This window comes from Solanum stenotomum, chromosome 3 (genome assembly GCF_019186545.1).
Source record: "Solanum stenotomum isolate F172 chromosome 3, ASM1918654v1, whole genome shotgun sequence".
In the NCBI taxonomy this organism is placed as follows: domain Eukaryota; kingdom Viridiplantae; phylum Streptophyta; class Magnoliopsida; order Solanales; family Solanaceae; genus Solanum; species Solanum stenotomum.
In genome coordinates this window covers 12,730,241-12,743,792 of record NC_064284.1, presented here as the reverse complement: position 1 = coordinate 12,743,792, position 13,552 = coordinate 12,730,241, and the positions used below count along the sequence as shown (strand labels likewise).

General features: G+C 32.3%; 2 protein-coding genes across 3 annotated transcripts in view; one reads left to right on the top strand and one right to left on the bottom strand.

Annotated features, from left to right (window-relative positions):
• The window catches only part of LOC125858234 (proteinase inhibitor type-2-like), a 219,950-nt gene that overhangs the window by 38,135 nt on the left and 168,263 nt on the right, over nucleotides 1-13,552 (top strand). The window lies entirely within an intron of this gene.
• LOC125858216 (aspartic protease inhibitor 7) lies at nucleotides 5,501-6,312 on the bottom strand. Its single transcript, XM_049537932.1, has one exon. The coding sequence runs from the start codon at nucleotides 6,310-6,312 to the stop codon at nucleotides 5,650-5,652; it is 663 nt and encodes a 220-aa protein (XP_049393889.1). The 3' UTR covers nucleotides 5,501-5,649.

The window sequence follows — 13,552 nt, the reverse complement described above, 5'->3', positions numbered from 1 at the left end:
GTTTCTGCAAATGGGTATGGGTTTTTGGAGAAGACGATGGGGGGGGGGGGTGATTTTATTGATTTAATTTGTTTTAAAAAAATTATTTGGGCAAAAATTCACGTGTCATTGAGTCATTGGTTACTTTATATTTTTACTCAAAATTCATTATCTACAAATTATTTTTGACAAATGTCGTCATTTAATTCACCACTTTACACGTCATTCGCGAGTGTAACACAGTAACACACTCACCTCATATATTTTTGTTGATTGGCAAAAGAGTGTTAAAATGACATAGCGAGACCCTATGAGGTGTCTAAAATGAACATCGCCCACTTGAGGTGCATAAGTGAAACTTTATGCCAACTTTAAGGGGCCACCGATGAGTTATGCCCACTAATATTATATATTTCTTAGGGATGAATCTCTTAGTTATGCTTAATGCGATTATCCCCGCTAGAATGTGGATATTTTCTTGATCAATAAAGACTCTTCCCTTTTCTGCTACCATTCTCATTTTTATTTTTTCTAATAACATATATATTCTATTATTAAATGATAGAATAAAATAAAGTTATAATATTAAAAGAAACAGATTATAAAGGTAGAACTTGATCCTCCTTCCATCTTGCATAACTACCGACACTGGTTAAGAGAGCAAGATGGACAAACAAAAGAGATTAAGGTATCAAATATCGTTTTTGTCAAAGTTGATGTCTTGTGGTTTATAGCTATCAAATAATACATCAATTACAAGAGGTTTACATTACCATAGTTTGAGAAATATGAAATTACGGAGAAATTCATAGAGAAGCATTGATCACGGGTGGAACATAATTGTATCCACATCATTTATTAATAAAATATTTTTTTATTTCTTAATTGTTGCAAACAACATATTGTGTACTGATCCCTCTGTTCAAAAGTTGGTCGTTGGTTAAGCTGACCCAAACATACTCTTAATATTGTTAGAAAATAGAATTTGAAAGAAGATGAAATTTAATAATCTGACTTTGGTAGAGTAATCTTTATCCTTATGAAATTTATACCAACAAATTAATGCCATGTCACACTACCATTAAGAGTATTCAACATATTATATAACTTATTTCTTATTTATCACGTAGGATTTTGTTCACACACCTTATTTCATTATTAGGTATAAGCAAACGCTCCAGATAAGGAAAGACAATTTATTTAGAAAGCCATGCTGAAATATAGATATAGCTTAGCAGGTGTTTATTTTAATTTACAACATAACATAATAGTAGCTGCTAAAACATATAGTCTAGCTAGACTTGCTTGAAGGAGACATCAAGAGGATTGTCCTTGACAAGAGCCAAACGTCTTTTTCCATTTTGGTGAACTACACCAACTTTTGAACAGAATCGATCATCAGAGCAAAATGGACAAATAATTGGAGTAGTAACAGGGCAATACAATAAGTTGTAACCAAAGTGTGATGATTTAACAATCTTGAACCAACTGCTATCTGCTTGACCTATGGTTCCTCCAGTCTCCAACAACATCACAACATTGGTTATTGGTGTGGAAGTAGGTACATTCATGGGCAATGAAATATTTACCCTTACCTCATTGATATTTCCACACTCTGTCGTTCAACACTTCCACTAACTTCACCATTCTCAAAGAATTTTGCATTACCGGTTTCAATAATTTTCGAACTATGATTTGGACAGTAAAACCTATACCCTTTATATTTCTCTGGATAGCCAATAAAGTAACCACTTACCGTTCGAGAATCTAATTTCTTTTCATGTGGATTATAAACTCTAGCTTCCGCTTGACAATCCAAACATATAGAAGTTTTAAACTAGGCTTCCTTCCCGTCCACAGTTCAAAAGGGGTCTTTGGAACTGCCTTACTAGGAATCCTGTTTAATAAATATACAACGATTTTAAGAGCATACATCCACAATGATTTGGGTAATGAGGAATTACTCATCATACTTCTAACTATATCCACAAGTGTTCGATTACGCCTTTCTGCAACACCATTTTGTTGAGGTGTTCCTGGCATAGTATACTGTGCACATATGCCATGTTCTTCAAGGAATTTTGCAAATGAACTTGGACATTGCCCTTATTCGTTATACTTTCCATAATATTCACCACCTCTATTTGACCTAATGATTTTCACTTTCCTATCTAATTGTCTTTCAACCTCATTAACGTACACTTTGAGAGCGTCCGTTGCTTGAGATTTTTCTTTCAACAAATAAATAAATCCATAACGTGAAAAATCATCAATAAAGGTGATAAAATATTTTTCTCCACCACAAGATGGAACATCAAAGGGTCTACAAATATCAGTGTGTATAATTTCAAGAAGCTGAGTGCTCCTTGTGGCACCTTTGTTGGTATGCTTGGTTTGCTTTCCTTTAATGCAATCTAAACATATATCAAGATCAATAAAATTCAGATTCAGAAGAATCTCATTCTTTATTAATTTTTTTAATCTTTCTTTGGATATATGACCCAAACGTTTATGCCACAAATAAGCAAAACTTTCATTTAGTGGAAGTGTCCTTCCTTTCTACAGAAACGATACACATCGGCCTTGAGTTTCTTATGAGCATCATGTGGAACTTTAGCAGGTGATTTCTTTTTCTTAAACTTGTTGGCCTTCACTTTAAGTCTTTTACCAGCTCATTGACCCATGAGGTTAATGGAAAGACCTTCTTATTTCTTAAGTCTTGACTCCTCTTGAGTAAGCATACTGGACAATTCACTAACATCCAACTTATCCTTAACAGTGTTATATTTAATTTGGAATGGTCCATACTCAAGAGGCAATGTCAAAAGTTTTGCTGCAATGTTGGTCATCTCGATGATATGATTTTGCATATTGCGCGACACATCAAACTTCATGGTCGTGAGTTCAGCCATTAGTGTACCAGCGAGAAACTTATCATCAGAACAAAAACATTCCTCCACAAACTTCAGGTAATCCCTGACACTTTCTGTTTGTGGAATAGTACTTTTAATGTTGTTAGCAATAATCATTCGCATGAACATAAGACTCAATCTGTTAGAGTGGTCCCATGATTTATGGAAAAACTTCTCTTTCTCACTGCTCTTATAAGTAATGATAGTAGGTTTGTCATTCAGTAAAGCCAAATCAAGATCCATCACACCTAAGTGGAACTAAACTTGTTCATGCCATTCAGAGAAGTTCAATCCATTCAACACAGTAACAGACAAAGCATGTGAATGAAGAGGAATAACTGCAACTAAATATACATGGTCACATATCAAAAATATTGTGAATTCAGTAAAACGATAAAAGTACAACATAATTCTCCTTTGGGTACTACGACACACTATCATAATGTAAATGCCATTTTTTAAATCTTTAATAGACAATTAAATAATTTTAACCAAACATATACGGCATCTTTGGATATACAAGATATGTTTGATTGAGAATATTAATTTACCTCATAATTTTTCACTATTCGTAGAATGATAGATTCACCTTTGGGTAAATTTTTAAGTTCTAGCAATAGTGAAAGTCAATTTATCTATTTATTTTTCAATATAAGCATTTAATTAACCTTCGTAGATAAATAAAATTTTATGAGTGCATATTTCTCTTAATCATACTAGTTTGACCACTTTGGTGACTAACAAGCTATATGAATACAAATGCATACATAATCTCATAAATTTTTGTGCATGTGAATAATTTTAAACATTTTAGTTCGGCCACTTTGGTGACTAACAAACTATAGAAACATAATACATGCATCAAGTGATCATAAATATGATATGTGTAGCGTCAATTTCTCTAGTTTGACCACTTTGGTGACCAACAAACTATAGAAACATAATACATGTATCAAGCGATCATAAATATTATATGTGTAGACGTCAATTTCTCTAATTTGGCCACTTTGGTGACTAACAAACTATAGAAGTATAATACATGCAATAAGTGATCATAAACATTTTATGTAATAAACATTATATGTGTAGACATTAATTTCTCTAGTTTTGCCACTTTGATGACTAACAAACTATTTTGCACAAAGTACACACATTATTTATTGTTTAATATAACTACCTCTTTAATTTATCGCATAATTTAAAAACAAAACATAATTATTACATTATGGAAAAATTAAGATTTTTTCAGAATTTATGCAAATTAAACTTTGCTAACAAGACTTCATTAACATAAAAGTTCAAACACCTTAAATAGTCAAGAACAAAATTAGATACTACAAAAGATTCAACATAATTTGATTGGACCATTAATTCATTAATTTCAAGCGTAAAACATGAGTCTGCATTATGATATTAATTTAATACTATACCATGAATTATTAAATATAATATATTAATGTATGATTGTTTATTTAGAACACCTATTTTTTTTGTAGCCTTTCTTTCGACTTTCAGTGGGCCACTATGAAACACGATGCGAGTCATTAAACAAGTAGACAATTATGTACGATGAAGCGTATTTCATACACAAAGATTATCAGTTCAAATAATCTAGGCTCTGATGTCACATGTAAGATTAAATATTTTCAAGATTTTAAACACGATAATCTTACATAGAGATTGTTAGGGGCACATACTTGATGCCACATCATCACAGAGAGAAGCGGAAGAGTTAGTCGTAAATTGGCTTCTACCTCCTTGCTCTAACTTTATTTCACCACAACCGTCAGCGATGAAATTAATGTAGAGAATATGTGGTAACCCTAATGGGTGGAGGGAGGACCAATTTATAGAGGTTATGACTTAATCTGATACGTCCATCAAGTAACCAATGTACGGACCAGATCTATTCCTTATTAAATATTATTTATTATATTACTTGGGTTACAAGTAAACTTGGGTCATAAGTAAGAAATAATTAATAATAATTCTTACATAAAATACTTAACGCTAGAAAATACACAAAACATGATTTGCGTCAATTGATAGGATAAGACAGGAAATGGGCCTTACTAAATCAATTAACCAAAATAGATGATGACTCTTTCTTTTGATCACATAAAATTAATAATATATTTTTATTTCTTCATATTTTATTTGTAATTGGAGTTTATTTTTCCTACATAAATTTTTTTTTGCAAACAATCTTATTGTGTATGCTGAAACATATTAGGGTTGTTTGGTAGAGTGTATTAAAAAAAATAATGCATGCATTAGCCTCGTGGTACTAGTACCTTGTTTGATATTCTTCTCCAACCTATGTATAACTAATGCTTGCATTCAAGTTTAAAAACGATCAAAATCAAGGCCATCAGATTCAAGAATAAGCTCGAAGCCCTTGAATTCAAATAAAAGTCAAGATCAAGATAAAGTTCAAGTTCATCGAAGATTCAACAACAAGCTTTAAAGCCCTTGAATCCATTTTTATCCTATTTAGAAAATTTAGTTTTAACCCACTCCGCCCTACACTCGTATATATATGCCTAAACCTGCCCCGTTCCTCATATGTGATATTATTATTTCATTATTAGGTATAAGATAGTAAATGATAAGGAAAGACAATTTATTAAGAAAGCCATGCTAAAATATATATAGATATACCTTAGCAGGTGTTTATTTTACAACATAACATAACATAGTAGCTAGCCAGCAGGCAGGCTAAAACATAGTATAGTCTAGCTGCAGGCATTATTTGTTACTAGACTTCCTGGAATAAGACATCAAGAGGATTTTCGTTGACAAGAGCCAAACGCCTTTTTCCATTTTGAATAACTACACCCACTTTTGCACAGAAGTTATCATCACGACAAAATGGACAAAGAAAATGGCGAGTAACAGGGCAATACAATAAGTTGTAACCAAAATTTGATGATTTAACAATCTTGAAATAGCTGCTATCTGCTTGCCCTATGGTTCCTCCCGTCTCCAACAACATCGTCCTAAAATATGCATTTAGATTTCCGACTTTCCAAATTGTATAACTAACACACAATCTCACTGTTGGAATATTGAATTGTATGTTAAGTAGTTGATCTTCAAAGATATTTGTAGATAACGGAATGAATCTAACGGGTGTACCGCTAGGTCCAACATCGGAATTGTAACGGAATACGCCATCTGGACAAGGGGCATCTGAATTTGGGGACTTTCCTAGGTACACATCACCACCTAAGGCACCCCAAAATGTGGAAATAATGCGATAACTCGAATTAGGATTCAGTTTTTTACCATTTGTGTCAAGTACCGGCTTAGGTACAGGAGATTCACTGGGTAGGTTGATGGGATTTTGGGAAGTGAAAGTTGATGAAAACACCAAAATAGGAAACAAACACAAACATAAGAAAAATAAACACTTCATCATATTGATTTTATTTGTGTATTATTGATTGCTTGTGACTTGTTCTCTAGACTAATGAAGCCTTCTATTTATAGAGGGATAACACACTCATATTCCTTGCTATGTTTTAAACATGTAGTGGTCCGAGTAGCTACTCATTCAATTATAATAAATCTTTACCAAAAAATATTTATCTTCTTTGTGGCAATTCCAGAATTCAAATAAGTTTATTTTTTATCGCAAACGTTTTCATATATCTTGAATTATTAATTATTGTACTTTTTATATGGTGTTCAAATATGTATATTTTATTTTTTAAAATAAAATAAAATTTCATGTCTAAATTTACTGTCAAAGTTAAATTATTTGACTCTCAAAATCCGACAAACTATTCCTCAGATTGGACCCAATGAAATATGTTTTCTTTTATCAATAAAATCCGTCAAGTCACAGAGTTTACCTACCAAGTTATTATAGCTAGAAGAAAAGAGATAAAAAAAAAATACAGCAATAATTACATAAATCTCCCTTTTAAGTTTGATTTCTTTCAACTTACCTCCTTTTCTTTCAAAAAAATTATCTTAAAGATAAATAATTTTACCTCTCAAACTTTACCAAACAATTTATAAGGCTCGTTTTGAATCATATATTTTTTGACTTTTTCTTTATAAAAAGAAATATCTTGTCCAATAACTAGTGCAATCTAAATCTACTTAAAGAAACCACCTCATGAGAGTTCTGTATTTCTTTCTTTCTTTATTGGTAGCATATTTGTGGATGGCAAATATCCGAAAATTAATTAAAATATTTTTTTTTTTTTTAAAATCCTTCCCGAAAAATACATCATTCTCTCCAAGATCTCTCAACTAAAAAATCTATGAAAATAACTTTTTCCCATTTCATAATTTCTTCTTCTTTTCATAATTTTAATGTTATCCAGCTTTGAGGAGTGTTAAGAACATTATCTTTAAAGATATTTTATTGATAAATATGTATTTAATCTTTAGAATTCAATAAATTCTTCTTAGTAGAACAAGTAAGCAACAGTTATAACTCTAGTAATTATAACAAATTACTCTAATAAAATGTATTCAACATTATATTCTAAAAGTAGAGAGGAAAGAGACAATATTTAGGTTCTGTAATTTTTTGCTGGATATGCTATGTGTATAACAGTGATGAAGTTTATTTTTATGGTGTTAGTGTGGCATTTTAATAATTTAAGAATTCACATATTTTGCATGGCCACATAGATGTTGATTTATGGCCGTTGGTGCACTTCTCATATATGTTACATAATGATGGATGACTTGGCAGTTGATTGTTGCCGTTGAAAATAATTATTGCTGCATTACTATTCAGCATTACTCCAAATGGAGTTAGTGTATATGTTACAATTTTCTTGGTGCATGCAGCAACTCCCAAGCCGTTGGTCAGGGGCGTATACTGGAGGGGGTCATCGGGTTCACATGAACCCATGGTCCCCTCCCGAAATCATATATAGTAGTGTTATATTTTTTAAAAATATTTAAATATAGATGCGTGAACCCAGACTCGAAGTATCATATAATGTAGTACGATGATGATTGGGTGCACCTCTCTAGGTGAGGTTAGAAATTTGAATCTTTTATCTATCTTGTTTTAGTTTTCTTTCTAAGATCTTGTAACTGGTTTGGATAAATAAAAGTTAATTTTGGACCTATGATTTTAAAATTTTAATGGTTTCCAGTAAAAAGAATCTAACCGATCAAATTTATGTCTTTGATCCACCTTTTTGTAATAGTGCACCCATTATCTATAAATCCTGAATACGCCTCTGCGTTGGTGGCCTAAGTGTCCCTTTATTTTCATTCATTATTCCTCCATTATACCTTGTAACATACGTAACTCCTAAGGCTATTATCTTCACTATTTAGTACCCCATTATCTTCCTATTTATTCCTAGGAAGACTTCTTCTACTATAAATAGTGGTGGTCTTCATTTGTTTTACATATAAGAAAATATAGAGTGCATAATGTTTGTTAAAAAAAAAGAGAGTTCTTATTAGTTGAAGGTAGGTGTTCTTTTTGTGGAGCTTTGGACTCAACTCTTGTCCAGAGTTGTTAAGTTGTATATTGTGATTATGTTGTTGCATCCTGGAGGGGGGACAAGTCAAGAAGGACTACTGTTGGACCGGTGAAAACATTTACTGCAGTGGGCTTGAATCTCCTTAAAGAGAGCGAGATATTCGCGCCTCGGCCTGAAGAGATTTATATCTTCATTTTTATTTTCAATTGTAATCGTGTAATTCTGTTATTTTGTAATTTTTCACTAACAATTTTAAGGAGATTCAGAATGACTATAATTGAAAAAATCGTGGATGTCAAGATGGGAGTCCTTAACAAGCCATTTCGGTTCAATGGTAACCATTTCAAAAGATGGAAGGGTAAAGTACTTTTCTACTTAAGTCTTCTCAATGTTTCTTATGTGTTAACTGAGAAGAATCCTAATAAGTTGATGAAACCTCCATGGATGATGATGAACTTATTTCTCATCATGAGAAAGTGGAAAAGTACGATGGTGAAGAGGCAAAGGGCCAAGATGCACTTTTACAAAAAGAAGAGAACAGCATCACAACAAAGGTAAATTTAATTACTTCAAATAATGCTACTCTTGAAACTCACAAAAATACTTCTTTGAAGCCTAAGAAGAAAAAATTTAAGAAAAATAATAATAGACCTCCTAAGAAAAATTATGGTGAAAAGAACCAAGCACAAAATCAACAAGTTCAAGATAAGGGACCGTGCTTTGTTTGTGGCAAGAGTGGGCATATTGCTCGATTTTGCAGATTCCGAAAACGTGATCCTAACCCTCAGGAAAACGTTACCGAAGAGCCTTTTGTGGCGGTGATTACCGACATAAATATGGTTGAAAGTGTTGATGGATGGTGGACTGATTCTGGTGCAAACCGTCATGTCTGTTATGACAAAGACTGGTTTAAAAAATATACTCATTTTTGAGGAGCCCAAAACCATCATGCTTGGTGATTCTCACAAAACACAAGTGCTTGGAGCGGGAGATGTCGAATTGTGTTTTACTTCTGGTAGGGTATTAACTTTAAAAGATGTACTCTATACTCCTTTCATGAGAAAAAAATTGATGTCTAGGTTTCTTATTAATAAAGCAGGCTTTAAACAGATTATTGAATTTGATCAATATGTAATTGCGAAAAAGAATATTTTTGTAGGAAAGGGGCATGCTTATGATGAAATGTTTAAACTGGATGTTGAAATGAATAAAGTTTCTACTTCTGTTTATATACTTTCTTCTACCAATTTTTGGCATGCTCGTTTGTGTCATATTAATGGTCGTTATGTTGGAATAATGAGTAGTTTAGGATTAATCCCAATGGTTAAAAATTTTTTGATAAGTGTGAGGCTTGTAGTAAAGCCAAAATCACTAAAAGGCTTCATTTCCATGTTGAAAGAAAAACGGATTTGTTAGAATTAGTTCATACTAATATTTGTGAACTTGGTGAAATTTTAACTCGTGGAGGTAATAGCTATTTTATCACTTTCATTGATGATTTTTCTAAGTTTACATATGTTTACTTGATGAAAAATAAAAGTGATTCTTTTGAAAATTTTAAAATTTATCTCCATGAGGTTGAAAATCAGTTTGGAAGAAAAATAAAAAGAATTAGAAGTGATAGAGGCGGTGAATATGAGTCAAATGAGTTTAATTCTTTTGTTAGATCATTGGGAATAATTCATGAAACTACTCCTCCTTACTCTCTTTCATCTAATGGAGTAGCGGAAAGGAAAAATAGAACTTAGGTTGAATTGACTAATGTCTTATTGAGTCACATGCACCTTTAAATTTTTGGGGTGAAGCTATTTTAACAGCTTGTTATGTGTTGAATCGTGTGCCTCATAAAAAGTTAAAATTGACACCTTTTGAATCGTGGAAAGGTTACAAGCCAAGTTTGGGATATCTAAGAGTTTGGGGTTGTCTAGCCTTTGTGAGGCAAATGGATCCCAATATTACAAAATTGGGTAAGAAAGTTACTGCTTGTACTTTTCTTGGTTATGCTTCAAATAGTACAGCCTATAGATTTTTTAATCTTGAAGATAATATTGTGATAGAATCGGGTGATGCTATTTTTCATGAAAATAAGTTTCATTTTGATTCTAAAAATAGTGGGAGTCAAAGGATTGAACAGAATATTTTGTCACTACCTAGTTCTTCTACTTCTACTTTAAAAATTAAAGAAATTGGTGATTTTGAGTTAAGAAGAAGTAAAAGAACTAGAGTATAGAAAAAGAGTTTGGTCTTGATTTTTATGTGTTTAATGTTAGAGATGACCCTCTCACTTTGAAAGAAGCATTATCTTCACATGATTCTATATTTTGGAAAGAGGCTGTAAATTATGAAATGGAATCACTAATTTCTAATAAAACTTAGAAGTTAGTTGATTTACCACCGGGTTGTAAAACTATTGGTTGCAAATGGGTCTTAAGAAAAAAGTTGAAACCGGATGGATCTATAAATACAAGGCTAGGCTAGTTGCAAAAGGTTTTGAACAACTAGAAGGCCTAGATTTTTTTGATACTTTTTCACTGGTAACAAGAATTACATCCATAAGACTTTTAATTGCTATGACTACAAATTTTGATTTGCAAATTCATCAAATGGATGTAAAAAACTTTTTTTAAAATGGAGACCTAAATGAGGAAATTTATATGGATCAACCCGAGTCTTTTGTTGAAGCAGGCCAAGAAAGCAAAGTATGTAAACTTACTAAATCCCTATATGGCTTGAAACAGGCACCAAAGCAATGGCATGAAAAGTTTGATTCATGCATGATTGAAAATGGTTTTAAAACAAATGAGTGTGATAAGTGCATATATCATTAGTTTTGGAATAATTCACATGTGATTATTTGTCTATATGTTGATGATTTGTTGATCTTTGGCTCTAACATGAATGCTATTGATGAAACTAAAAATAATCTTAGAAGCCATTTTGATATGAATTGGTGAAGCAAATTTTATTCTTAGAATAAAAATAACAAGAACATGTGATGAAATTTTCCTTGACCAGTCACATTATGTTGAGAATTTTTTAAAAAAAATATAACTTTCTTGATTGCAAGCATGTTGCTACTCCTTTTGATTCAAGTGTTCACTTATTTTCTGTTGAAAGTGAAAATGATGTAATAAATCAAAGGGAATATACTAGCATAATCGAAAGTTTGAGATATGTGATTGATTGCACTAGGCCTGATATTGCATATGCAGTAGGAGTACTTGGCAGGTTTACAAACAAGCCAGGTAATGAACATTGACATGCTATAACAAGAGTTATGAGATATTTAATTGGAACAAAAAATTGTGGTTTGTTCTATAAAAAAGCATCCTGCTGTACTTGAAGGCTTTTGTGATGCGGATTGGAACACATTATCAGGTGATTCTTGTTCTACCACTGGTTATGTCTTTACTTTAGGCGGTGGTACTATTTGTTGGAGATAAAAAAAGCAAACTATAATTGCTAACTCTACCATAGATGTTGAACTAATTGCTTTAGCTTCAACTTGTGAGGAAGCGAATTGGTTAAGACATTTATTGTTTAAAATTCCTTATTTTGAAAAACCAATTCCTCCTATTTTAATTCATTGTGATAGCACTGCTGCAATTGGTAGAGTTCAAAATCGTTATTACAATGGTAAATCCAGACCTATAAGGAGGAAACACAGTAATGTAAGATCATATTTGACAAATGATACCATTAATGTTGATTATGTCAAATCTTGCAGATCCTCTTACTAAGGCCTTAGCAAGAGAAAAGGTCTGGAGCACATCGAGGGGGATGGGATTGAAGCCTATAAATTCTTGAGTCATATATGAGGAAACCCAACCTGGGGACTAGAGATCCTATAACCAGGTTCAAAGGGAAAAACTAATGATATGATGACTGGTTGTAAAAAATGCACTACTTTATTTATTTCCTTCCTATGATGTGAGTGAATTGTTTCCTGTAGTTTGTGAAGGTTGAGTTGATAAAACTCTTAATGAATATCTGGAGCCCGTATGGGTGGAGTGTTAAGCTTACATGAGCACTCTCGACATATTTCACCTATGTGAGTGTGGAAGTAGGTCGCTTCCTATGAGAATTGGCTTATTCTCAAAAGCACTCATGAAACCGGGATAGCACATGGCCATAACGTGCTGACTTTTATTCTTTTTTACATTTTTCTCGTTTTGTGTTAGATATGTACATATATTTTTAGAAAAAAATTTCTACTTGTGTACCGTATATAACATAAATATAAAATTTATTTTAAAAAAAGTCTTGCGGCGTCAAGTAAAAAATATTTCCGATATGTATATATCTAACACAAAACGAGAAAAAAAATTGTAAGCGAAATGTTAGGTAAAGTGGGTAGAATTATTCTTTTTTTAAAAATAAAATAATATCTAAATTAGTATTTGAAGGGGGGGGGGGGGGGGGGGGNCTTTTATAAAAGAAATTTAAATAAAAAATGCTTTAAAAATGGGCGGGGCGGGGGGATACGGTGAGATGAAGTGATGTAGTGGGGTAAGAAAAATATTTTACATTTTATTTTATAAAAAAATATTATTTTTTTGAGTTAAATTAATTTTTTTATCTTTAATTTTAACAAATACTAATATTTATTTAATTTGTTCCAGCATAAATATGGGATCGGTTGCCACGTTTCGGCATGCTAACAGTTTGGGTTTGGGTTCCATGAGATGACCAATGGTTTGACATAAAATGTGAAGTTGTTCGTAAATGTTAATGATATTGTATATGTTGATATGTATGCATGTGATTAAAATGTTGTTTGACTTGTTTATGTTGCACTAGTGGGATAGCCGTGTGATCATACCAGTACACTGTGGTTGTGTACTGATTCTGCACTTGCCCTTATTTTTGCTGAGTACAGAGCATCTTCAAGCGGCTATTGACAGACCTCGATTAGAAGATCAGTGATCGTTCGAATTCAAGGGTGAGCCAATTCTTCCGGGCTACCATAAAATTCTCTTTCTTCTATGTCCACCATTTCCGGACTTAGACATTTGTTTAGTTAGTTCATTAGGGTGGGGTTGTATCCTTTCTTGTTTAGACTTGGTTCATTGTTAGATGTTTTGGTACATTGACTTTCAGGTTCTAGGTTATTTCTTCCGCATTATTTAGTTCGTTGTTAGACTTTTGTTGGAGTTTATGGGAACTCCCTATTTATTTCCTTATTGTTTGATTTAA